This window comes from Narcine bancroftii, chromosome 3 (genome assembly GCF_036971445.1).
Source record: "Narcine bancroftii isolate sNarBan1 chromosome 3, sNarBan1.hap1, whole genome shotgun sequence".
Taxonomy (NCBI): Eukaryota; Metazoa; Chordata; class Chondrichthyes; order Torpediniformes; family Narcinidae; genus Narcine; species Narcine bancroftii.
The window spans coordinates 339,545,505-339,571,327 of NC_091471.1; the positions used below are offsets into that span (position 1 = coordinate 339,545,505).

The 25,823-nt window shown below is 42.7% G+C and overlaps 1 protein-coding gene across 5 annotated transcripts in view; it reads left to right on the forward strand.

Moving 5' to 3' along the window:
• The first annotated feature begins 530 nt into the window (after positions 1–530).
• The window catches only part of LOC138759289 (myosin-6-like), a 174,012-nt gene continuing 148,719 nt past the window's right edge, over positions 531–25,823 (forward strand). The window contains exon 1 of one of the 5 annotated variants that reach the window (XM_069929479.1): positions 531–919. In XM_069929479.1, the coding sequence (XP_069785580.1) occupies positions 836–919 (84 nt within the window). In that variant the 5' untranslated portion in view covers positions 531–835. The remainder of the gene's footprint in view (positions 920–25,823) is intronic. The other 4 variants (XM_069929477.1, XM_069929478.1, XM_069929476.1 and 1 more) reach the window with 4 other exon arrangements.

Consider the following 25,823-nt stretch of genomic DNA (forward strand, 5'->3'; position numbering starts at 1 on the left):
AGATGAAGGCTAGAATGCAGAGATTTGGGGAACCAGCATCATCTCTGTCCAAGGCTGGAGAAAATCAGAGCTTCACAGGAATTGAGTGAAGCCAGCCAGCTGTGAGTCCACAGAGATGGACACTGTAGGCTCTGAAGAAATTGCACCCCATCCCCCCCAAAAAAAATACCAGGACAGTATCTGATCAGGTCCTGGCACTAAATGGAGGGGCGCCTGAAAAGGAAGTGGCAGGATGCAATCTGGATGGCCAGAGTCTTTACAAATATTCTAATCCGGTCTTCCAAAGGGCAGGGCTAGATTTTGGCAGTAGAACCTTTGCACCCGATTGATCCCCAGGTTGTGCTTTAAAATGCATCCGTGCAGGGAACCGGTGGCAGAGCTCCCTTCCTCGCCCCCTCCCAAGTGAATGGCTTGGAGATGAAAAGGTTAACGCTGCTCGGAAGCACTGATACCTTGCAGCGCGAAGGTGTGACTGCGAACGCCTGCCCGGGCGCGGAGCTCAAACCACTGGTGGCTGGAGATCAGATCGGAGAGTCCTTGAACGCCTGGGGCGGACTGGCTCGGTGCGGGCGGAGTTTATTTTGAGCTATTAAAGCCGAGGAGGGTTTTCTCCACTCGCTTTGGCTTCGGGGGCTCAGTTGCAAACTTCTCTTTCCCTTTTTCCACCCTCCCCCTCCAGCGTTCCTCTCCTCCACCCCCCTCCCCCTGTCCCCTCCTGAGCTCTGCCCCGCGCTTCGCAAGGGTCAGGTAACAGCACCAGGCTGGTTATGTTGGTCTCGTACACTTGCCCCTGGTGCCTCAGTGGTGGCGGGATGAGAGGCTGCCTCCTGGAAGGATGGAGAAGAGAGTGTGTGTGATCCAGACCGATTTTCATCAGTATCGTCCAACCATTAGCGCACAAGGGAAGCCTCTAGCGCATGTAAGACAGAAACGCCGTCCTCGCCCTCATTGCGGGAGCTGTCCGTCTGTATCGAGGCATTGTCTCCAGTTGTGACTTCAATTTCACGTCTACTGTCATTCTGTCTCCTGCATGCTCTTCCATTGATTTCAGTCAGGGGTGCACCCAGATTGATCAAGAAATAATATAAAAGTTCAATTACAAGTTTCTAGTGCTTTACATGTAACTAAGTTTTAGCAGTTTGTTGTTGCAATATGACCTATTTGGATTAAAATTGGGCACAGTGCTATCTTGTGAATGTTTATTCATATTAACTAAGTGATACATCGGAATACCTTTAGTTAGCTGATTTTTCTTGAAAGACTAAAATTGCTTGTGTCCATAATTAGTGTTTTATACTAAACAGATGGAATGTGTTTCTATGATGTCTGTCTTGCTCTCCAGATGGCCCAGAAAGCTTCTGAACCGTTGCAATAGTTGAAAGGTGGCAGTTAATTTGTGCCCAAGGAGGTCGCGGGCTGTAGTGCCACGACTGCAAGAGAGTCTCGGACCAGGTTCCAGAGGAGCGGTTCTGCTCTTCGAGTGACTTAGTCAACTGAAAGGAAGGCAGCCTTCTGGATTTAGCATCTAATCTGCGGCGGGCGGCCGCGACTGACGCTGGTGGCCAGAGTTGTTGGCGCCGTTGCCCGGGAATTTAAAGGACCGCGTCAAACCCATTAGTGCACGTTCGTACTTTCTCAGACCTCTTCGTCTTGATTCCTGCTGATGCTGCAGTGGCATTGGGCGTTCTAGGATTTGTATCGAGAGGAAGGAACACCTGTGCACCTCTCAGTCGGCATGACCGGCAGCATGGAGGGGAATCTACAGTGGTGGTGCTTCCATCAGTTTACTTGAGCAAAAGAAATTGTGGATTTGAGGTGGGTCGTGCACTCTGCAGGCTTTGTGCTTTGGAGGGACTGAATATTCATTCTGTCCAAAAAGGCAGGACTTTTTTTAAAAAACCTTGAAAATCCACTAGTTTAATTTTCAAAGATGATTGCCTTAAAACCCACTTTTTAAAAATAATTTAAAAAAATTTAGATATACAGCATGATTACAGGCCCTTTCAGCCCACGAGCCCACGCTGCCCAATTGACACCCAATTAACCCACACCCCTGGTACGTTTTTGAACGATGGGATGAAACCAGAGCCCCTGGAGAAAACTCATGTAGACACAGGGAGAACATACAGACTCCTTACAGACAGTTTGGGATTCGAACCCCAGGCCTGATCGCTGGTGCTGTAAAGGTGTTGCACTAGCCACTATTGCCTGCCTTAATAGAGTAAACCTGATGACCTTTTTTTAGTGACATCCAAACAAAATTAGGATGTCGCGTTATCTTATGCAGGGGTTTAAAAAAATCTACTGGAAGAACTTAGCAAGTTAGGTGTCAACATCTCCAGGGATCTGTCCTGGAGCCTCCTTGTCAATGCAATCATGAAGAAGGCTCACCAGTGGCTATACTTTGGGAGGTGTTTGAGGAGATTCTGTATGTCACCAAAGACACTTAAACTTCACAGGTGTACTGTGGAAAGCATTCTGGCTGGTTGCTTCACTGCCTGGTATGGAGGCGCCAACTCTCAGGACAAGAATAAACTCTAGAGGGTTGTTAACTTGGCCTGAGACATCATAGGCACCAGACTTCACTCCTTTGAGGACATCTACAAGAGGCGGTGTCTTAATAAATCCGCCTCTATCCTCAAAAAACCCCACCACCCAGGCCATGCCCCCTTCACTCTGCTACCATACCATCAGGAGAAAAGGTACAGGAGCTTAAAGATGAGAACTAAGCAGCACAAGGACGGCTTCTTCTCATCTACTATCAGATTCATGAATGATCAATGAACCAAATACACTGCCTCACATTGACTTTTCGTGCATTATTTTTTATATAATATTGTCGGGATGGTTTATATCAATGGTTTTCAACCTTTTTCTTTCCACTCATGTGAATACTTATGTATTCCCTATGCCATAGGTGCTCTGTGATTAGTAACAGATTACTTAAGGTGGTATGTGGGTGGAAAGAAAAAGTTTGAAAACCATTGTTTTAATTGTACCTAATTGACTTGTTATGTGCAGGGTTTCATAACTCCGAAGGAAATGGGCCAATGACAATTTTCCACAAGCAAAATATTTCCGTAGCAATTGGGTCTAGAGCTGTGGTTCTCAACCTTCCCTTCCCACTCACGTACCACCTTAAGCAATCCCTTACTAATCACAGAGCACCAATCACATAGGGATTACTTAAAGTGGTATGTGAGTGGAAAGAAGGTGGTTGAGACCACTGATTAATATGAATATTTGCATTGTGACGTTGCAGCAAAATAGCAAATTTTGTGACTTGTTCATGAAAATCTAATTCTGAATGCCGGCGGAGGTGAAGCCATCTGCAGTTGCTTAGTGCCAAAGTTCAAGAAATTTTTTCAACTGTTAACATTTCTTCCGCTGTGATGGTGTGCCTTCCACCGTTAAAATCACAGGAGTTAAAATGGTGGGACGTGACATGGTGGATGTGAGATTGTAGTGTCTGAGTAAAGTTTTTTTTTGTATACTGGAGTTTTAACAGATAATTTTGTCTGAGAATGATCTTCAGAGACTAAGAGCAGAGAACTGAACTGATAAGCTCAGGAAGTTATTGGGATACAAAGATGTGAAAGATGATGGGTTTATTGGCTGCTGTGAATGGATCCTAGTGTATAGTTCAGTGATAGAATCAAGAGGAGTTGATTGAAATATGGGAAGAATAAAATAGTATGATGGTAAATGGGTGCTTCACCGCATGGCCTTGGGAGCCAAAGGCCTCTTTGTGTACGACTTTGTAGGTCTACTGCACGCCCATAGAGTCACCATTTAATTCCCCTGCTACACTGTGCTATGTTCCTGCCCACAAATCTCATGGTGTGGGCTGGTTTAATATTGAACACAAAATAGGGCCAAAATATTTGGCCCCCAACCTGTTCCAACATCCAAAAGGATCATGGTTCATGTCTGCTTGGTTAACTTTTGCCAAACCATCATTTCTGTGCTCTTTCAAATATTCATCCCTCTTAACATTAAATATATAGAATGATTTGGCCTCCACTATCCGAGGAGGAGGTGAATTCCAGAAACTCGCAACCTTCTGCAAGAAGGAATTTCACTGCCCTCGGTTTAAATGACTGATTGCTCATTTTGTAGCTGTGTCACCCTTGTCCATGACTCTCCCTCTAGTGGAAACTACCTGCCCAGCTACCTTGGGATCTTGTATAACTGAATTAGATCACTCTTCCATTCTTCTGGACTTCAAGGCTTTCGGGCTCAAACCTTACCTAGTTTTTTTTTGTGCTAAGTGCCTTGTCTCTCCTCTGGTGTGGCAGCTCTTGTCCAAGCCACAGCTGAAGATTGACCACTTGGCTGAAGAAGAAATGAACAAGGCTTTGTGGTGGAAGTGCACTTCACGCCTCCACATGTCAAGGAAAGGCAACTGGACAGAAGAAATTGTGAAGACTTTCAATTTAGCAAAAGAAGGAAACTGTGGAATGAGTGATTATTTAGAAAACTCTGGTTTAATTCCTTGTGCCCAAGGCATTAAAGTACTCCTGGACTGGCCTTGGACAGAATGATGTTTACTTTGTGTACTATTGTGGAGGAATGTGCTGTGGGAGACCTGACCGATATAGGTAGGTTAATTATTGGGGACTTGTATGAATCAAGTTGCCTGCACAGGTTTGGCAAATGCACATTGTGCTGTCACAGGGAAAGTGATGCAGTGTAAGCTGATGTGCTGAAGTGGGTGTCGATGGTTGCGCTCCCGAATCTTCTGGATCAGTTTCACCCAAAAGGAGTGGTCCTTGGGAAGAGATGCCATTGCAAGCATGATTGAACACAGAAAAGCACATCAGCTGCCCAGAGCTACAGTATTTGTGACAGAAATAGCATGGCTGATTTCCAGTGTGGTTCAATTCAACCTGGAAAACCTTGTCATCATCCTCTGGAGAATGATGCTTTTCAGTTGCATACATATTGATGTGATTTCTTTTGTGTCCTGGAGCAAACCATCTTTGTTTTAATTGTCAACTTTGCAGCATAACCAATTAAAATTAACCTGGTACTTGAAATGAAGTCATGTATGAAGAATGTGAGAGCATAAATCCAATCTCCATTTCTCCTTTTCTAAATAAATGGTGTGTTTTGTATATAAATGTGAAGCAGGTCTGCACTCGTCCCTCTCCTATCCATTCACAAACAGAGGTTCCTTTTTAATCCATGTATGCTGTTTTTTACAACATTCCAGGGTGATGACTCCCAATGTGTTTTTGAATTGTTATTCATCAAAACAATTATTTTAGACAGAGGGACCTTCAGATTTCTCATCTGAATGACTTCCTCGTGATATCTAGTATCAACTGTTTTAAATGTTATAAATCAGGTCTTCAGAGAGCTGGACCTGTGATCCAAGGGTATTTTCAGAATTCATAATGGAAACTGGGGAGTTTAAGCTCAAATTATTAAATAAATTAGTCTCAATGGTTTATAAGAATCTCTTAAAAAATCCTTTAGGTTTACAGATGGTTCCTTGGGGAAGAAGCCTGCCATCCTCGCAGACTTTGGTCTCTGCATAACTCAGCACCTGCCAATCACCATGTCAGTTCAGGGGGCGATTGGGGATGCATTATAATTGCTATTGACTGCCACATCCTGAACAGTGAACAAAACCAATCTGGAACAAGGATTTTAAAGTAGCGACTGAGGAATTGATTACGCATTTTAAGTTCACAAACTGGCAGGAACGAAATTCGTACACTTGTGTTGGGGCAATGACCATTCATTAAGGATGAATGAGAGGTTACCTTTACCCACACTTTGGCCAATGCAAATCAGGGAGTGTAAATGGTATAGCCACGAAACCTCTTATTCCACCGCTGCATATGCTCGGCCTCCTTGATATCACTTGCAGAGCTAAAGTATGATACTGATGTCCCTCCACTTCCGTGGCCAATGTTCTTCCCTGATTCTGCAAATTGGGTGACTCCCATCAGGAATTTATTGCCAGATTCCTGATGGTCTTGAGTCTAGCTTCTTATTGACTCTTGGCTCTGATTTTTGTCAGCAAGGAGTACCTGATAGGATAGCCACATGGATACAAGGAGCTCCTCTCTGGCAGCAGGGAGCCAAAAGCTCTGGTTTGTTGTTTTTTTGTTTTGTAACCCCACACTTAGATTTGTTATTTCCATGGAATTTTGTTGTTGTTTTGGAGCTGAACTTGGAAGTTTTTAAATCATTCATTCAGTATTTGTCCCCAAATGCAATTGCTTACCTTTGAGTATAGATTTTTCATGTTAGATGCAGTATCAAGATCAGCATGGACTAGATGTAGCTAAAAGGAAATTCTGGTAGGGATAATTACTGTCAGAACGTTGCTGACTCCTTCTAGCCCAGCCCAGCTCAGCTGGTGTTGGGCTGCTTTCCATCATCTGGTCCCTGGGGTCTGTTGGACTACTTCCATCACCCAGTCCCTCCGCACCTGCTCAGTATTGGGGTGTTTTGTGCACTTGGTCTGTCAACCCTGGAGGGGTGGGGCTTTCTATCATCCAGTCTGTTGGCCCTGGGAAGTGGGGGGCCTTCCCATCACATTCTCCTTCCTCGGGCAGGCTCTTGTTGCTGCTCGGGCTCGACTGCTCCCCAGCGTCCCCTCAGCTTTTCTGCCTCCAGCACCACCTCTTCGGCACTGGTTGCTCCTCTCCTCCTTCCTTCTGGGCCATGGAGCTCAGCACCCGGCCCCCTTTGCCCTCTGGCCCTGGCAGATCAGCGGACTCCGACTCTTTGCCCCCTGCTGGGCCTCTGCACTCCTCAGTCAAGGACGTGGCGGAGCCCGGTGAGGTGAGCCTTGGACTGCTGAGGGGTGGACGTGGAGAAGCAGAGCCAGGGAGTCCATTGGACAAAAGAGAGGAGGGAACAGCTGGGCTCAGCGTGCCGGAGGGGCAGCACCGGGCAGAGGAGCTGGACGAAGGAGTGGCAGCAAACATGAAGGAGGGAGGGGTGGAAGGGGAATATGGGAAGAGACACTTCCAGGTAGCACGAGGGAACTGGAGGCATACTCCTGGGGGAAGAACAACTGGAAACTCCTTGGGACACAATCACACCAAAATGGTGCTAGAAGCTTTTTACAGCAACATCCTGTTAAATTAACATTGACAAATTCTTCCTAATCAAGTGATTCCGAATGAGGAAAAATAGATCAACTCTCCAGTGTATCATTTCTTCTTGAAGAACAGCATTTTTCATCACAATTAACACATTCTTTAAGTATTTTACTTGAAATTAATATTCATTTCACTTTTATAATCTATCTGATTTTCTGTTTGTGGTATTTAATGTGCTTTTGGGTATTTTAATAAAATATGTAAATATTTTTAAAAAAGAATATCTCTGTCAGGATGGCTGAGTATTTTAAGGCATCACACACAAGTGTTTGTAATCCTTGCCACTGTCGATGGTTTGTGTCCTTTGGCCACTTTGTAGGGGTGTGAGTTCAAGTCGCACTACTGACATTACCCTTTTGCTGCACACTTAGTACAATGCTGTTGCAGCGTCGGTGACCCGTGCCCAAATCGGGCGCTGTCTGTAGGGAGTTGCTAGTTCTCCCCGTGTCCACGTTGGGTTTCCTTTAGGTGCTCCAGTTGCCTCCCATGTCCCAAAGGGTTCATTGGTCGCGCGGATGCTTTGGGGCAGTGTGGTGCGCTGTTAGCCAGAATCAGACATACACAAGGTAAAGGCTGTACAACAGGCACAAAGAATACCACAGAGCCAGGCTGGCTGTAGCTGCAGTAACTCTGGGTGAGCATCGGGAGGCCGGCGCAGGCTTGTATCCCGGAGGGTGATTGACACCCGACCAGGTGGGGCTTGATCCCTTCATGCTGACTGATTGACAGCTGGCCAGGTGTTATCCTGTCCCCTTACCCTCCTGCAGGTACAGAGGTTGCCCCCTGCAGTAGGCCAGTGGTGTACCACCACAGGCAGCATGAGCTCGAGGATCAGATGGGCCTGTGCTGTGAACCTAAATTAAAATTCTGTAATTGCATTTGTGATCAGGAAACCAAAATAAATAATGGACACCATTGTTGTAACTTCAGCTTGATGCTCAGCATATGCATAAGTACTTGTCCACTTGTTCTAAAACATTAGGATGAAAGACACGGTGCGTGTATCTCCAGTTTATTCTGAGTACTTCTGTTTCTTGGATGCTGAATGCTTCTAGTTACTTATGCGGTTATTATGTGTGCAAGGAGGACTTTGGGGCACTTGCGTCTTTTTCTGCTTTAAATGTATAAGGAATTTTGTATGCTAATATATTTGCCCCCATTGTTTACAGGGAATATTAATGGACAAACAGGATTTTTGCTCTTGGAACTGACATACTGTAGGTTCAATGCTATGGCCCCATTCCGTGTTGTAAAGAAGCAGGCTCATAGTGTTATACAGCACAGAAATGGACCCAACTTGTTCACAGTGTGCAAATTGTTAACCTGAACTAGTCTCATTTACCTTTGTTGGGGGTTGGGGGGCTGGAATTGCATTTTAGTATTCACCCTTCTGGCTGTAGGCTGAAATAACATTAAATACCTAATTCAAGAGCAATTAACTGAAAATCCAGATGTGCATCATTGAATATGTAATTATAAATAAATAGAGATCAAAATGTCTGTCACCAATATTTTCCCATGTAAATTGCTCCCAGGTATTTTGTTTCGAATTATAAATGATGTAGTGTGTTCAATAATTTTATAACATCAAACTTTAATTTTAAATGTAATTGATGAAAAAGACAAAATGCTGTATTATAATTAGTAAGTTAAAACTAATTAATGTGGACAAAGGATAGACTCAAACTGTGTAAAAGTGTAAACAAATATTCCAGCATCTTCAGGTTTTGTGCTTTAAAGTGATTTTCTGTTTGCTGTTGTCTATCATGAGGCAAAGCAGGCATTTTTTAATTTTTTTAAAACTTGAGCAAGTTTGCTAAGTGGACAAATTGGTTTTCACTTTGAGGCCCACTAGAAGTTTTGACCATTAACTTAAGTTGTTTGGGGGAGTTCCGTAGACTGAACATTGGTGCAGGGGTCTCCACTCAAAGCTCCTGCCGAGCATTAAACACCTGCTGTGCATTAAAAGTCTCAGAGAATTATTGCAGAGATAAAAGTGGAGCCTATCTACAGATTCTGCTGATGTTGCTGGTCTTTCCTATGATAGGACCTCAGTCGGTCATTTTGTGATGCACTGTTATTCCTTGAAATTGCCGATGATATAAACTCAAGAGGACATTTCGTTCCAAGGGCCTCAAATAGTTATGCTGCAAAATGGCATTCTCTGCAAATAGCTGACACTTGAGTCAAATGAGGAGAAAGTATAATTTTTTTAAAATTTGAATGTTTTTCTTATTTTTAAAAACCTCACTACATGTAAATTAATGTAAAAAGAAATGATTAAAAAAACCTCCCTTCTTTATTTACTAAAGTAGCCTGCACCCATAAGATTAGTTTGGGTCAATGCATGCTTCAGTCAAGAGATTAATCTACATGTCAGTTCATTGGTGCACAAGACGTACAGTGTGCCATTAAGATTGCAGCTTGCCAATATGAATATCTTTTGAAGATCAAAATGTCAATTGACAATTGCATCTGTTATAAAACAAAGCTATTAAGATGGATTCTCAGTTTAGAACTGTTCATCAGAACATCTTCATGTTGCTACATGTGGGAGTTTGCCTATAACTTGCTTACTACAGTAAAATTCCCTTTATTTGGAATTCAAGCAATCTGCAAATAAACAATTCACGGAAAGTAAATAAATAATATGTATGTTTAAAATTGGCATCTCTGGCAGTTAGTTCTCCAATCATGCAACATGCAATCTCAAGCAACTGGAAAATTCACTTGTTCGATATCTACCAATCCCCATAGGTGCCGGATACCAGCGTTTTTAATGTGTTTCAAAAGAGAAACTGACCATTCAGTGTATCAGGTCTCTGCCAATTCCCCTCTTATTGATCTGTAATCCTATGGTTAGCCTACCTCTTTACTATCTTCTTCAGCATGATGCTGAAACAAGCCATGAAAGACCTCAACAATGAAGACGCTATTTACATCTGGTACCCCACGGATGGCAGTCTCTTCAATCTGAGGCGCCTGCAAGCTCACACCAAGACACAAGAGCAACTTGTCCGTGAACTACTCTTTGCAGACGTTGCCGCTTTAGTTGCCCATTCGGAGCCAGCTCTCCAACGCCTGATGTCCTGTTTTGCGGAAACTGCCAAAATCTTTGGCCTGGAAGTCAGCCTGAAGAAAACTGAGGTCCTCCATCAGCCAGCTCCCCACCATGACTACCAGCCCCCCCACATCTCCATCGGGCACACAAAACTCAAAATGGTCAACCAGTTTATCTATCTCGGCTGCACCATTTCATCGGATGCAAGGATCGACAAAGAGATAGACAACGGACTCACCAAGGCAAATAGCGCCTTTGGAAGACTACACAAAAGAGTCTGGAAAAACAATCACCTGAAGAAACACACAAAGATCAGCATGTACAGAGCCGTTGTCATACCCACACTCCTGTTCGGCTCTGAATCATGGGTCCTTTACCGGCATCACTAGAATGCTTCCATCAGCGTTGTCTCCGCTCCATCCTCAACATTGATTGGAATGACTTCATCACCAACATCTAAGTACTCGAGCTAGCAGAATCCGCAAGCATCGAATCCACGCTGCTGAAGACTCAACTGCGCTGGGTGGGTCTCATCTCCAGAATGGAGGACCATCGCCTTCCCAAGCTCGTGTTATATGACGAGCTCTCCACTGGCCACCGAGACAGAAGTGCACCAAAGAAGAGGTACAAAGACTGCTTAAAGAAATCTCTTGATGCCTGCCACATTGATTGCCAGTCGGCTGATATCGCCTCCCACCGTGCATCTTGGCGCCTTACAGTTCGGCGGGCTGCAACCTCCTTTGAAGAAGACCACAGAGCCCACCTCACTGACAAAAGAGAAAAGAGGAAAAACCCAACACCCAACCCCAACTAACCAATTTTCCCTTGCAACCGCTGCAAAAGTGCCTGCCTGTCCCGCATCAGACTTGTCAGTTACCAACGAGCCTGCAGCAGACGTGGACATACCCCTCCATAAATCTTCGTCCATGAAGCCAAACCAAAGAAAGAAGCCTACCTGGACTTTGGGATGTTGGAGGAAACCTGGGAACCCAGGTAAAACCCAAAAGCTCATGAATGTGCAAATGCCACACAGATAAGGTGATTCTAAGGGATAAACATGGGTCACTGCCACTACGGCAACAGCACTACCTACTGGGTCACTGTTCCTCACACAACATTGGTTTGTTGTATGGAAACTGGCATGTTTGCTACTTACAACAAAGACCGAAAGTAATATTGACTGTAAAATCAGGAAAGAAGGAATTTGGTGGAAATATTGAAATGGTGTTGATATACAGGTAGCTTGATTAGTCCAATCTAGCAGTAGTCTTGCATAATTACACATTTGTTACCCTACTTGTGTGCTGTTGTTGTCCTGTTGTCTAAAGTTGTGATCATCTTCTGTCAATTCCTTTTGAAATACTGCAAAACTCTGATCGTCTGGCATGCAAGAATTAAGTGGTTCTAGCCTGACAGATTTTCCAGATTATTGAATGTAATTTATGTTAATACCAAGCACAGTATTACTTCCAATTTCTTTTGCATGTCACAAGAGCTTAGTGAATGTTCTGATGAACCTGATGTGTTTAAAGTGAGTGGGACATGTAAGAGCACTCCAGGTTCTGGCTGCACAACTAGCTGCATGCTTGTCCTCTGGTGCTATGGACCTTGAACCCTGCCACAGCCACACCTCTGGTCCACATTTTAGATCCTGCCATTGCTGCACTTTGTCTGCATACCCCCTTTGGTTCTGGACTGCTTGTTCATGTTCTGGACTAATGACTGTACCAGATGTCAGACATTAGGATTTCTTCATAATTGTATGCTGTATTATCAGTGGTTTACTCTTTATAGAACACTGAAGCTTGTTTCAGTAATTGGAACTTCCAGTGGTGCAAGAAACTAGGAAGAGGATAATTCTGTGTCAAGACAGAAGATGACAAAGCAAAATGATCCAAATCTCCAAAGTTGTACTTGTAAGATTTTTTTTTTACCTTTTGAATGTAGATATACAGTAATAGGTCCATGAGCCTGTGCCACCCAAATACACCCATGTGGCTAATTAACGTACTAACCCCAAAGATATTTGGAAGATGGGAGAAACCCAGACAGTCATGGGGAGGAAACCCAGGCAGTCATGGGGAGGAAACCCAGGCAGTCATGGGGAGGAAACCCAGGCAGTCATGGGGAGGAAACCCAGGCAGTCATGGGGAGGAAACCCAGGCAGTCATGGGGAGGAAACCCAGGCAGTCATGGGGAGGAAACCCAGGCAGTCATGGGGAGGAAACCCAGGCAGTCATGGGGAGGAAACCCAGGCAGTCATGGGGAGGAAACCCAGGCAGTCATGGGGAGGAAACCCAGGCAGTCATGGGGAGGAAACCCAGGCAGTCATGGGGAGGAAACCCAGGCAGTCATGGGGAGGAAATACTAACTCTTCACAGACAGTGCCAATTTGAACCTGGGTCACTGATGTATTTTAAGCATGTAACCCTGAACTTTTAACTTGTGTTATGAACCCAAAGGACATCAAAACCCAGCAGCAATAGATAATCACCATGACAAATGGTTACTTAAACAAAAGTTGTTTTTAATTATCTTTAAACATGAAAACAGAATTAAACTTTAACTTATCTCTATTAACTTAACTAACCCAAATTAAACCCCTTCTAATTCTAAGCGCACGTGTATGATGTGTGTGTAAATTTAAGAAAAGTTCCTTGGTTCACAGTTCAATCTCACTTCTCATTCTTCCAAGTTTACTGGTTGCAGGCAATTCTTATACTGTGCACAGAATTTAACATGTATAAAGTTCACCAGGCTTTGGTGCTCGAAAGGTAAATGTTTACTGCTCAGGAAGGTTCTTTGGAGGTTTGCAGAGAGAGAGAGATTTGTTGTTCCAGGATTTTCACAACTGAGGTACCACCATTGGTCACCTCTATGTCTTGCTGATGAATCTTTCAGGCTACACAGAGTTCTTTTCTGTAACTCTTATTCCAAGAGAAACATCAGACAGATAGTACTTTCAGCCATCCACCTCTCTGGAACTTTCTGTTTCAGTTCAAACAAGCTTTTTCTGCTTGCTTCAGGAGTGACTGTTCAATCTCTCTCTTCATCTTCCAACTGCTAGAAAGTCCATGTGACTCTCTCACTTGCAAACCCCCCCCCCCCACCTTCTCCAGCAAACAATAGGAGTGAGTCTTTTGCTCCCATCTGTTGTCTTAGGCAAACAAACTTCTTAGGAGTGACCTTTCTGTGCACTTTGCAGAAAGGTCAGAAGCCTTGTAAAAATGTTCAACACAGATGACCTCCCTCCAGTCGATTCATTTGATGACATCATTTCAATTAGCAGCTACTTGTGAAATGTGCATAGCATTCTCCATAGTTTCTGTAATGTTACTGAATATGAATTCTTCAGTATTTCAAATAAGATCTGTTTTAAAATGTGTGTACTCTAACCTACTCTAACTTTACCAAATTCTCCCAATATTTATCTATATTACACTTCTCCCTCCTTTAAAGGAATTTTAACTGAGTTAAACTCTTTAAAATCTCTAAAGATATAATTCACAATATATATAACATGCTATAATAAGGTAACAATGTTAAGAGCATTTTTATACATGATTAATTTTAATATCTTGACAAACAATCTGCTACAATATTGAACCTCTGATATGAACAATTTGCAGATTATTTCTTGCAATATCAAACTCCATTTTAACAATCTTTTGTTCATTTTATTCAAAAGCACCAGAGGATTGTGGTCAGTAAATATCACAATTGGTTCCTGAGAGGTACCTAGATACACATTAGAATTCTGCAGAACAAACACGATAGACAACAGTTCTTTTTCAATAGTGGGATAGTTCCTTCGATGAACATTGAATTTCTTTGAAAAGTAGGCAACTGGATGGTCAATTTCATTGTTTTTGCAATAAAACTGAACTTGCTGCTCCCTCACTCGCATCCACTGCTACAGAAAAAAGGTTTATCAAAATAGAGAGATTTTAACACAGGATAATGGCATAGCATATCCTTTAAATTTTCAAAAGCTGTCTGACCATCTTTAGTCCACACAAATGTTTTCCCCTTTCTTCAAAAGGTTGGTTTAAGGAAGAGCAACCTCAGCAAAATTTCTGCAAAACTTTCTATAATATCCTGCCATACCTAAAACTCTTCTTACTGCTTTCTTGCCATTGGAAACAGGAAACTCAGAAATTGCTTTCACTTTTGCTCAAATAGGTGCAACTTTGCCATGACCAACTACGTGACCCAAGTATGTCACAGTGCCATTTGAAAATTCACTCTTCGCTCAGTTAACAGTTAAGTTTGCTTTGGATAATCTTGCAAACAGTTTGTCCAATTCCTTCAAATTTTCTTCCCATGTGTCACCACTTGTCCTGGTTACATTCTTGTAAATCTTTTCTGCATCCTTTCCAGCTCAATAATATTTTCCTAATGCTGGGAAATGTAGATACATTATCTATTCATTCATTCACTGCTTTGTTAGAAGATTGTTTTCTTTACATTGAATAGTAACCGGTGTTCCAAAAACTGCTACAGTAAACCCAAAATAAAAATGGAAAATGTTGGAATTACTCCATGGATCAGGCAGCATCTGTGGAGAGAGAGGCAAAGTGAACTTTTTGAATTATCTGGTATGCTGATGAAGGATCAGAATCATACTTATTGTCATGAACATGTGTCATGAAATTTGTGGTTTTGCCGCAACAGTATTGTGCCAACAGCATCGAGTCCACGCTGCTGAAGATCCAGCTGCGCTGGATGGGTCACGTCTCCAGAATGGAGGACCATCGCCTTCCCAAGATCGTGTTATATGGCGAGCTCTCCACTGGCCACCGTGACAGAGGTGCACCAAAGAAAAGGTACAAGGACTGCCTAAAGAAATCTCTTGGTGCCTGCCACATTGACCACCGCCAGTGGGCTGATATCGCCTCAAACCGTGCATCTTGGCGCCTCACAGTTTGGCGGGCAGCAACCTCCTTTGAAGAAGACCGCAGAGCCCACCTCATTGACAAAAGGCAAAGGAGGAAAAACCCAACACCCAACCCCAACCAACCAATTTTCCCCTGCAGCCGCTGCAACCGTGTCTGCCTGTCCCGCATCGGACTTGTCAGCCACAAACGAGCCTGCAGTTGACGTGGACTTTTACCCCCTCCATGAATCTTCGTCCGCGAAGCCAAGCCAAAAAAAAAGAAGAAAGATTGTGCCAAATTACTGTGATATAAATAAAATATTGAAAGAAAGAAATAATTAGAGTAAAAAAGACAGAAAAAAATGAGGTGATGTCCGTAGCTAATTGCCCTGATGACAAAGAGGAAGAAGCTATAATGTTGTTTCTATGTTTTCAGGTTTCTGTATCGTCTCTCTGATGGTAGCAGTAAGAAAAGGGAACAGCCTGGGTGGTGAGGTTTCTTGATGATAGAAGCTGCTTTCTTTAGACCCCCACCTCTTGAAGATTTCCTTAATGTAGTGAAGACTAATTCCCATGATGTCACTAGTTGAGTTTACAACCCTCTCTATAGGCTGTTCCTGTCCTGTACATTGGCTCCTCCATAGTAGACAGTGATGCAACCAGTCAGAATGCTTTCCACGATACACCTATGGTGACATACCAAATCTTCTCAAACTCCTAATGAAATATAGTTGCTGGCAAGCTGCCTTTTCGATTGGGTTAACATGACGGCCCCAGGATGGGTCTTCAGAGTTGTTGACGCCCAGGAATTTGAAGTTTCTTATCCTCTCCACTGCTGACCCGCCAGTGAGGACTGGCTTGTGTTCTCCTGCCTTCCCTTTCCTGGACCACAGTCAATTCCTTAGTTTTGCTGACACCACTGAACTAGCTGATCTCACTCTTGCGTGCTTCCTCATTACCATCAGCATTTTGCCGACACCCGTGGTGTCAACAGAATCACAGATCCTGAACCTGAAATAGTGGCTCTATCTCCATAGCTGTCGGACCTGCTGGGCATTTACCAGCATTTACTGCTTTGATTTGACATTATTGTGCATTCATGACCTGTCGGGACCATCTCAAACCTCTGGTTTCATTGACAAGCTGTTGCCTTTATTCACTGTGGAGCTTGTGGTGAATGCAGTCCCACAATAGGTAAAGAGATCGAGGATTAAAATAAAGGAAGGTCAACATGTTTCTATGTCATGATGGATACATCATACTGAGCATGGTTGAAGTAATCAAATGTCCTGTGGTGTTTAGAAACGATTTCATTTCAAAAACAATTAACTGAATGTGAAGCCATTCACGATACACTCCTAGTGCTACAGGAATTTAATTATTTCTTCCTCTCTTTACCTCGTGCTCCAAACAGACACAGTTTACGAGATAGGATATGGGGAAAGCTGTGTCGTCGAGCCACTGGTAATGAAAAGTTGGATTGGAAGCTTCCTTATCAGGGACGGCAATTGTATGGAGCTGAGCAAACAATGAGCTGCTGGGAGAACTTTGTGGGTCAGGCTGCATCCATGGGTAGAAAGGGGTCAGTCAGCCTTCCTCCAGCTGCTCGTTGTTTAGCATCGGCTGTCTTTGTGTGCCTCAATTCCGTGGAAGCGCCTTAAACCGTCTTCTCAAATAAACTGTTGGAAGAATTAGTAATTGAGCTGCGGAGAATGTAAAATGCATGTCGATTCCTGACACCTTGGAGAAAATGGTTCTCTTTCGTGGCTTTAAGTGGATTGGTTGATGAGGATAAGTGCACTCAACTTGAAATCAGACAGATTATGTACAGGAAGGAACGTCATCGGCCAGGATGAAATAACTTGCTTGTCCTGGCAGCATTCCTGGTATCTGGATGCACAGAGCATTATCATTCTGATAAAGACGGAGATGAGACAGGGGGAGGGAGGCAGAGGGCAAGTTCATAAGTGTGCAAGCATGATGCGTGTGTTTGAGTGCACTAAAAAGTGTCTCTATCTGTGCAGCAAAGCTTGGTCTCCAATTGTCTTGGATCCTCTCGACATTGGGCTAAGCACTCTGCCTATCGAGTCTGTGTGGTACTGCTACCCTGTGTACTCTCCAGTTTAAAAGGAACAACCTCTGGAATCTTTACTCCTCTGAACTGGAGTGCTAATAAATTTGACAAAGAAAATGAATTGCTTGCATTCCATTCTAACTCCTCAGATGGCTGATCTTTTTATGATGCTTTGTGTGAGAAAAGAGCTTCTATCAGCTTTACAGTTCCAGATGGAGTCCATCAAATCCTCACTTTTGAGAAGTCTGCACCTCAACAAATGTGCGCATATTTGCTTATCATTTCAGGGCAGTACTTCATCACATGATAATTGCATCGCTCCACATGTTGCTAGTCATCAGCGTGTGGCCTTTAATAGGGAGATTCATCACGGGCCTTGTCGCACCGCCGAATTTAGGCGACCATCCTAGGACCCAGGTAAAATTCCTGGGAAGGCTGGGCCTTTCGCACCTTACTTACCAGGTAAATCGACAACTGGGGGTCCCGTCACGAGTGGTATGTTACACACTCACAGGAAGGCAGGCTTTACTCTTTAACCAGGGCCTACAAAACATTCAACCAGCACACAATGTTAGTTCACTTAGAGGAGGATAAGACAACATGAAAACCTAGCGGCAAGACTAAGCTTTTTTTATCATAAGGAAGGCAGAATATCTATTTCCAGCTGCCTGGTTTTGATAACATTCTCTTAATATTTTACGTTGAACATTTTTGTTCAGTTTAAACCGACATAGAATGTGCAATAAATAGTCATGACCTTTGGGCTTAATGTGGTGCAACCCCAGGCAGTGATGGAATGCAAGGATCAGGTGAAAAGCATACAAGACTACAATAATGCAACAAAAAAAAAATTGGAATGAATATCCATAACCAATTGAATGCACAATTGTCCTACTGAGAAAGAATGATGGCCCATCTTCATTACATTTGTGAGGTTTGGAAACAGATTTTTCCACATCTGCCACCTTATCAAACAATGCATTGACATGTTCAACCATCTTGTGGTTGAAGTTCTCTGGGCGTCACTACTTTAAAAATCCATAGGGAAGTGTTAAATAAGAACTTACTGACCATGTTAAATCAATGTAACTGTAAAGAACAAGGCTCAGAGAATACTGCACAAAGCGCTCGATGCCTGTGCCCTCTAACAAAAAAAAGTTGAATGCGTCACAATTCACTGAATCCACTGGCAAATTCCTTACAGACAGCACAGGATTTGAACCCTCGTCCCGACCGCTAGTGCTGTAAATGTGCTGCGCCACCCAATCACAAGCTGAAATTCTAACGCAAAATCCAAGGAAAATGGGGACGATAGATTTGAATATGGTGCAAATATTGTCTGGAATTGTGGCATCTGTTATCAAATCCCATGTTTAATAGTGTGAATGAGCCTTGGAGTAATGAAATGTTGCCTTTGCTCTGTTACAACTGATCTTGTCACTCAATACTGCGTTCCAACTGCATCCCTGTGTGAAGGTTGACTATCTGGACTGAACACAAAAAAAAATCTCTCTGCACCTCAGTACACATCACAATAAACTTAAAGTTGTTACTAGGGCCATGTCATTTGACAAGAATGTACGTTTCCCCATATCCAAAACGCTTGGGATTTTTTTTTGGTTATCGGAACAATGACTTTAAGCAGGCTCAGTAGCATCCGCAGGATACTTGTATCCGTGCTTAAACAACAGCAGGTTTTTCATGAATGAAATTTCCAACTGTATTTTTATGGACTACACGAGAGGTCTGTTGTTATCAAAATGTCACCAACAGAGAGAGCATCAGAGCTCCACGTGGGTAATTAGGGCGATAAATGCTTCTCAACTTGTCGCCTCCACAAAAATAAGTTTAGTTTCTTTAATCTTTTCGGTATTCAGACTTTGGATAGGGAGAAACACACTGTATTTGAAAAATGTGATAACTCGGTCACTGTTTACAGTGGAAGATGGAGTTGGCTCGAAGATGCTGCTCAAACTGTGGAGCAACCTTCTCTCATTCTTTTGCTTTGGTCTTTGCTCAAAAGTTTATGGGCCTCCCTCCCTGTGAAGCAGTCAAGTTCAGTTGGTTTCATCCATACTTCTCTCCTACAGACTACACAAAAAAAATGTATGATTTTAGTCTGCGCCCCTTTTAAATGTTCTGTGGCCCCCGTATGGGCCCCCACTGAGCACTCTAGATGAATTTTCCTGCAGACTCTGCAATGTACAGAATGTAGAAAATAACAGCAGACCTGGTACAGCCTTGTGGCTATGCAGGCAATGAATTATGTACAACCTCCTAATTATGGGTCCAGATAGATTGTCAAATAATCACATGCTAACTCTGCTTTGTCTTTTACATCCTGCTAGAGCAGCTGATGGTTAGAAGATGAAGGGTTTTGGATCACATCCAAGTTTTGTTTCATTTGCCCTGAAATAAACCATTTTGGTGTGAGTTATGACATGATTTTGTGGGGTTTTACGTTTCCAACACTTAGCACATCAGCACGCCCTGGTGTGATGAGATCTAAGATGCATTCCTGTCATTATTCTTTGAGCAAGGTTAACTGCATTATAATTAAGTTTATTATCCCCATTTTGTATGTAATTTATTCCAAGATTTCAGCCTATAATTATAGATATACTTTGCCCACTATTTTAAAAGTGGTATTACTCCATTCATTATGGAGAAGGGTGAAAGCGAAGATGTAATGTGGATGATAACATTGAAAATGCTATAAATCTGCATTCAGGGTGATTAAAACATTCTTTTTTAAGCTTGCATTTTTTCTTTTGGCTCTCTCACCTCGAGCAGTTCTTTTAGGTTTGGGTTTCTCCTCCCCCGCAGACATGAAATCTCACTGGGGTTTGGTTACCTTGAAGTGACCTTGTGCTCACCCAACTTGGCAAATATTCCAACCTGATCCTCCCACATTAAGTATTTTTGCAGGATGGGTCACTGCCTCTGCATTCTGGGGAGCCCCACTGTAAATGAGGTCAGTTGCTCACCACATGCCGAGCATTGACCCTGTCATCCTCTAGCTGTGAACAGTAACATTAAACCAGGCGGGGCAGTTGCCAGGGGGGACAGTTGGAGAGGATTGTGTGCTCTTTAAAACAGTCCTCATCTTTTTTATTTTGACCAAAATAATCATCAGTTTATTTCTAGTTGTGGTGATATGTAATTACACCACTAGGTCACCAGGGGTCATCCCGGTGACCTTGTCTATAAAGCAGTCCAGAGCTACAGTCTAGCCTTCCAGGTTCGTCTTGCAGAGACAAGACCTCTTAGTGTACATATTAGTTTATTAAAGCTGTCATATACTTGCATTGTCAGTACACTAGTTAATGGAGTTGGTGCAATGATTGAAAACTGGACAATCATTGCAGAGTTCTGTCCTTTTACCCTCACTGTACACGTAAGCTAATGACTTTCAACCCAGGTGTTTTATGACCTGCACCCATGTAATTGCTTCCTACATATTTGTTTAGAATATGTTTGAAAGGATCTGACGTGGGCCATCTGAGGCCTGGGCAGATGTGGGGGCCGAACCAACCACTACTAGTCTTTTTTTGTTGCTGAGTTGGTGTAGAAACAAAAGCAATTTCAATGTACTGGATATGTCTCTCAGTTTTGTTAATATCCAAAAAAATTGTCCTGCATCCTGTCCTCTGACCCTCAATTTTATAGTTTATGTTATGAACCATTACACCAATGACACATTGGAATGGTTGCCTCAAAACTGTGCAATTTGCTCTCCATTGTCCCTTCATCTTGCATTCCGTGATTCTTCAAGCCTTGGGTTTGTTGCTGCTTTAGGAATCCAACCTCCTGAATTGTGGCTTAAAATGAGATTTCTTAAAATCCGGGACAACCAAGGCATAGTATGTTCCAAGGAGGCCATTCAACCCCTCGAGCATGCACAGAAAGATCATTGCTGATATACTTGTAGGTCTAGTATGAGGAATCCTGCTTGACAGGTAGAAATAATAGAGAAATCTGTACAGAGGAAAATGAAACCTAACACCATATGTCTTTAATAAAGGAATTCTAATGCAAATTGAAGCAACAGCCACATCTAATCTCATTTGAGGCAATGATGTGGTGCAGAAATGTTCCAGTTATAAAGAGGGCTGTGTTCAAAGAAACGTCCTGGTGGTAAATTCCTTTTGGAACACTTGGAATTATAGTTTAGAAGTGCATCAATTCTAGCCAAAATCAGGAATGATATACCTTTGAGCCCTTTCTCTTGATTGTCGATAAATTCGCCTGTCCGGTGATAACTGAACTCTGCTGCCTGCAGAAGGCAAAGTGATAAACAGGATACCAGCTCTCTACAAAAGTCGCTTTGCTCTGGTTGGTTTCCAGTCCTCTTGGAGTTCAATTTTGAATGGGTTTAAATCAGCACCAAGTTTATAAATGACAATTATAATATAATGGAACACTGAGCAGGGCAATATCAGGCACATTGGTGTCATGGGGCGGGTGACACCATCAGAGAAAGTGAATCCAAAATGACTGTCTATAAAATTTTGTGCAGTGTTCCAGCAGAAGTTTTTTATTTTTTATAAAAATATTTCTGTAGATAGTTATAACCACAAAAACATTGTTCATAAGCCCAGCTTACATGTATTAACATACCTACAAAGCTAAAACTTCAGGCTGATATATTTTTTGAACCTTCTAATGCGCCCCTGTCAGTGCTGTCATTATAACCCAATTACAATGTCACTTCGGATCACACGGTTTTGTCTGCACGCACTACAAGCATGCGCTGTTGTTTTCATTGCTGCTGTGCATGTAATGTAATTTAAAGGTGTAATTTTAATTTTGCAAGTTGTTTATCTCTACTATTGGTATTACATTCAGTGATGTATGGGAATTATGATTTTCAAAAAGCATTACTAAGGATTCTGTGCGGTCTGGTATGAGAGAAGGTCCATGGGTTGGGGGGTGGTGGGGTGACACCATGAGTTACTGTACTGGGTGACACTAACTCTAGCGATGCCACTGATCAGGGGTGAGGGCTGAGCAGAGGCACTTCAGTTCAAGAATAAGTCTAACCATCATTTCCTCAACAACTGGGGCAGCAGACTGGCTCCCACCTAGTTGAAAACTGCATTGCAGTAAATTACTTTGTCTCTTTCTTGGCCACTGACATCTCACCACCAACTGTAGTTCTTCACAAATTCAACAAATCTTGTGCCATTCGCACTGTGAGTCGTTGTCTTGAGGCTCTTCAGCCCATTTGGAGAGTGGCTGAAAGCTACTGGGTAATTTTTTTCTCTCTCTGAGCCCAGTGGAGGCAGGAAAAACACTTGATTAAACGATTTGTTACAGTCAGAAATGAAACGAGTCACAAATGGTAGATTTGGATTATTACATTAGATGAGAAAATATTTATGAAGCACTCTTAAAAAAACTGAATAGATCCTTAATAAGGAACAAATGACTCGACTCTTATTTCAAACATAAAATGTATATCTTTAGAGAGTACATACATGCCCTTCAATCCACAATATTGTGTTGACCTATGGAAACCTGCTCCACAACAATCTCATTTGAATAGGAAGAAGCCAAATCCTTAGTTAGCGGAGGATTCACTAGCAGGCTTCTCAGGCCTTGTATCGCATTAGGTCTGTGTGATAGTATAGATTCTATCACCTATGTACATATGGTAATGTAGGATGACTGTGATTGATTGAGAGTGTAGCCACACCTACTGGCAGGTCTTAAAGGATTGCTCTTGGCCAAACCAGGTCATTCTGGACTGGTCGACCTACTTGTGATATGCTCCAATCTTTTAGTTAATAAAAGCCTTGGTTTGGATCAACAAGTCTTTGGTTCTTTTGACGCGCATTACAGTCTGTTATAATGTCACCATGTTCTAGGAGCTGCTGTGAAATGGAAGTCTTTTGCATCCATTGTAAACATGGGCAGAAGGTTGAGACTGGCTCTGGTCCAAATTCTCTACCTGGTGCTGGCCATTGATATTGTTTCTGCCTGAGTTTATGTAGTAATTGCAACAAAATGAAGCTACTTTACAGCTGTGGTTTAAATGAGCCCTTGGCTTTTAATTTGTCTTCTGTTCTGCAGTCAAGTAATCAAGCCACAGATACTGCACACGGTTTTATTTCAGATTTTCAGTAGAACTCCATTAATCTTGTTCACTCGGTAATATGGTGACTGACAGCCAGATTTTTCTCAGCCATCAGGTGTTATTTTATTAATATTGCTACACACTTTTAATTGATTAAATATACTGGGCCCCAGGAAGATTCATTATTTAAGGGGAGTGTGGGGAAATAAGCCCCCAGTAAGTCTCAAGGGAGCATGCAAAATAAGACCAGATGCATTTCAAGGGAGCTTGGGAAACAGAACCAGGTGGGTTTCAAGAAAACATCAGAAATGGGACCAGAGTAGGTGAAAGGGAGCACAGGAACCAGGGCAGTTGTGAGTGAAAGGGGGTGAAGGAATCAGCAGGAAACGTTTGCTGATGAGTCAGCATTTCCAAATGGTTGGATCCTGTATTATCGGAGAAATTCATGGTGCCATCTGACAGAAGAAGTGACAAAGTCAGGTAGAACTCTTTCCTTCGAACTTCAAGACTTTCAAGAACAGCTGTTGACAGCCTGTTAAAACAACATGCTGCTTCAGAGTATTTGTTCATACCCTCTTTGTACTCCATTCTCTTCTGGAGATTCCTCAAAAATCTTTACCTTGGAAACAGCAATGCAATCTCTGTCTGAAAAGTTTTCCGTTTTGAGAATGCGTATTTTCAGTGTTTGCAGCTTTTGTTTTGTGTTTGTGCTTTGTCTGAAGAATATTAGCAAACGCTCTACAATTCCTGAAAAGATGCAGGGAAATGGCTGTGTGTGTATGGGGCCTTGCATTAAATTTGTGTGGATTTACTGCAGCCAAATTCCATCGTGCAAAAACGAGGATTTTGTGCATGCAACCCTTTCCTCTGGTGGTGTGGGGGGGGAGTCAGGTAAATTTTAGGTTGGGCGCAGATGGGTGGGTTACAGGGCCCATTAAAGAGTAATTTTGGGTGCCGAGAAATTTCTGAAGGATCAGGCCAGAGGAAGGGGGTTGGCGGAGGATGGGAGTAGAGGGGTATACCACTATCAATTGTGAACAGACCAGAAGTCTAGATTAATAGGCTTTAATCACTATAAATGTAGTCATATCTTGCATGCTGTTGGTCTGATTCAAAGGCAGTAGTGATGGAGGGGATTGGGTGATGCTACCTTTATTAGGACTTCTGGAGTGGGACGGAGTTACCGCATTGGGGCAGAGTTACCAGCATTGGGGCGGAGTTACCGCATTGGGGCGGAGTTACCGCATTGGGGCGGAGTTACCGCATTGGGGCGGAGTTACCGCATTGGGGCGGAGTTACCGCATTGGGGCAGGCCAACCAGTACAATGACTCTAATACAGTGTTCTACCGTAAGGGGTGGTGATCTTGTTCACTCAGTATGGACTTTGATGGACTTGTGTCTGGGAGGGCTTTAACTGAAGTGTTAATTAAAGAGTTTGGTCATAGAAGGGATGAGTGATCCATCACAGGTTCTGATCTCGTATCTATTGAAGATATCTATGTGAGATGCTGCCTTAAGAAGATGGCCAACATCATATAAGATCCCCATGATTTTGGTCACAATCTTTTCTCAATCCTATCTTCAGGTAAAAAGTACAGAAGCCTGAAAACCACCATTTCTAGGTTCAGAACTGTTTCTTTCCAACAGTTATTGGGCTCTTGTACCTCCCCTTATCATTAATTGCTCCAACACCACATGAGGACAGTCATCACCATTGTTATGCCACTTGTCTTAAATCTGGAGATTTGTATTTCCTGTTGCAGTCTCCAAATCTGAGCTACCCGTATGTTGTTATCTTTGGAAGGACAGTGTTGTGGAAGTGCAATTTCCAGGCAACAGTAACCTGCAACTTCAGCATTCCTGGTGTCCTTCCATGTTTATTAGCTCCTGATGGTTAGAAACATTTTATTCATATGGTGACAAAATACTGCATTAAACATTGTAACTCTATTGACTTGGCATATATACAATCCTCATGCAAGTACCCAACTGTATTTTCATTCAAATTGATAATGTCCAATCATTTCATTTTACTATACATCACTTTGGTCATATTTTGGTGAAAAGTGGCACTCTTTAATTGTGTGGCTCTAGTTTGTTTTCTTCTTCAGATCTCAGTGTTTGGAACAATAACATTATTTGATACATTAGTTAAAGTATGAGTGTTTTATTTGGGTTATTGTTATACCTGGCATTTGGTGGCAAACCCACCAGATGAATAGGATTGTACAATTTTCTGTCAGGTAAAATTAATGGATGATCTCACTCAGTGGTTCTCAACCTTTTTTTCCTTTCCACTCAGGTCGCCCTTTAAGTATTCCCTATGCCATCAGCGCTCTGCGATTAGTAAAGGATTGCTAAAGATGGTATGCGGGTGGAAAGAAAAAGTTTGATCCTACCTCATGGACTCATTCTGTGCACCGTTTCCGGTCTCCAAAGGGAATGGGCCAATGGCCATTTTTCTCAAGCAAAATATTTCAGTAACAATTGGGTTGAGAGCAGTGATCCTCAACCATCCCTTCCCACTCACATTCCACCTTAAGCAATCCCTGACTAATCACAGAGCACTGATGGCATAGGGAATACTTAAAGGGTGACGTGAGTGGAA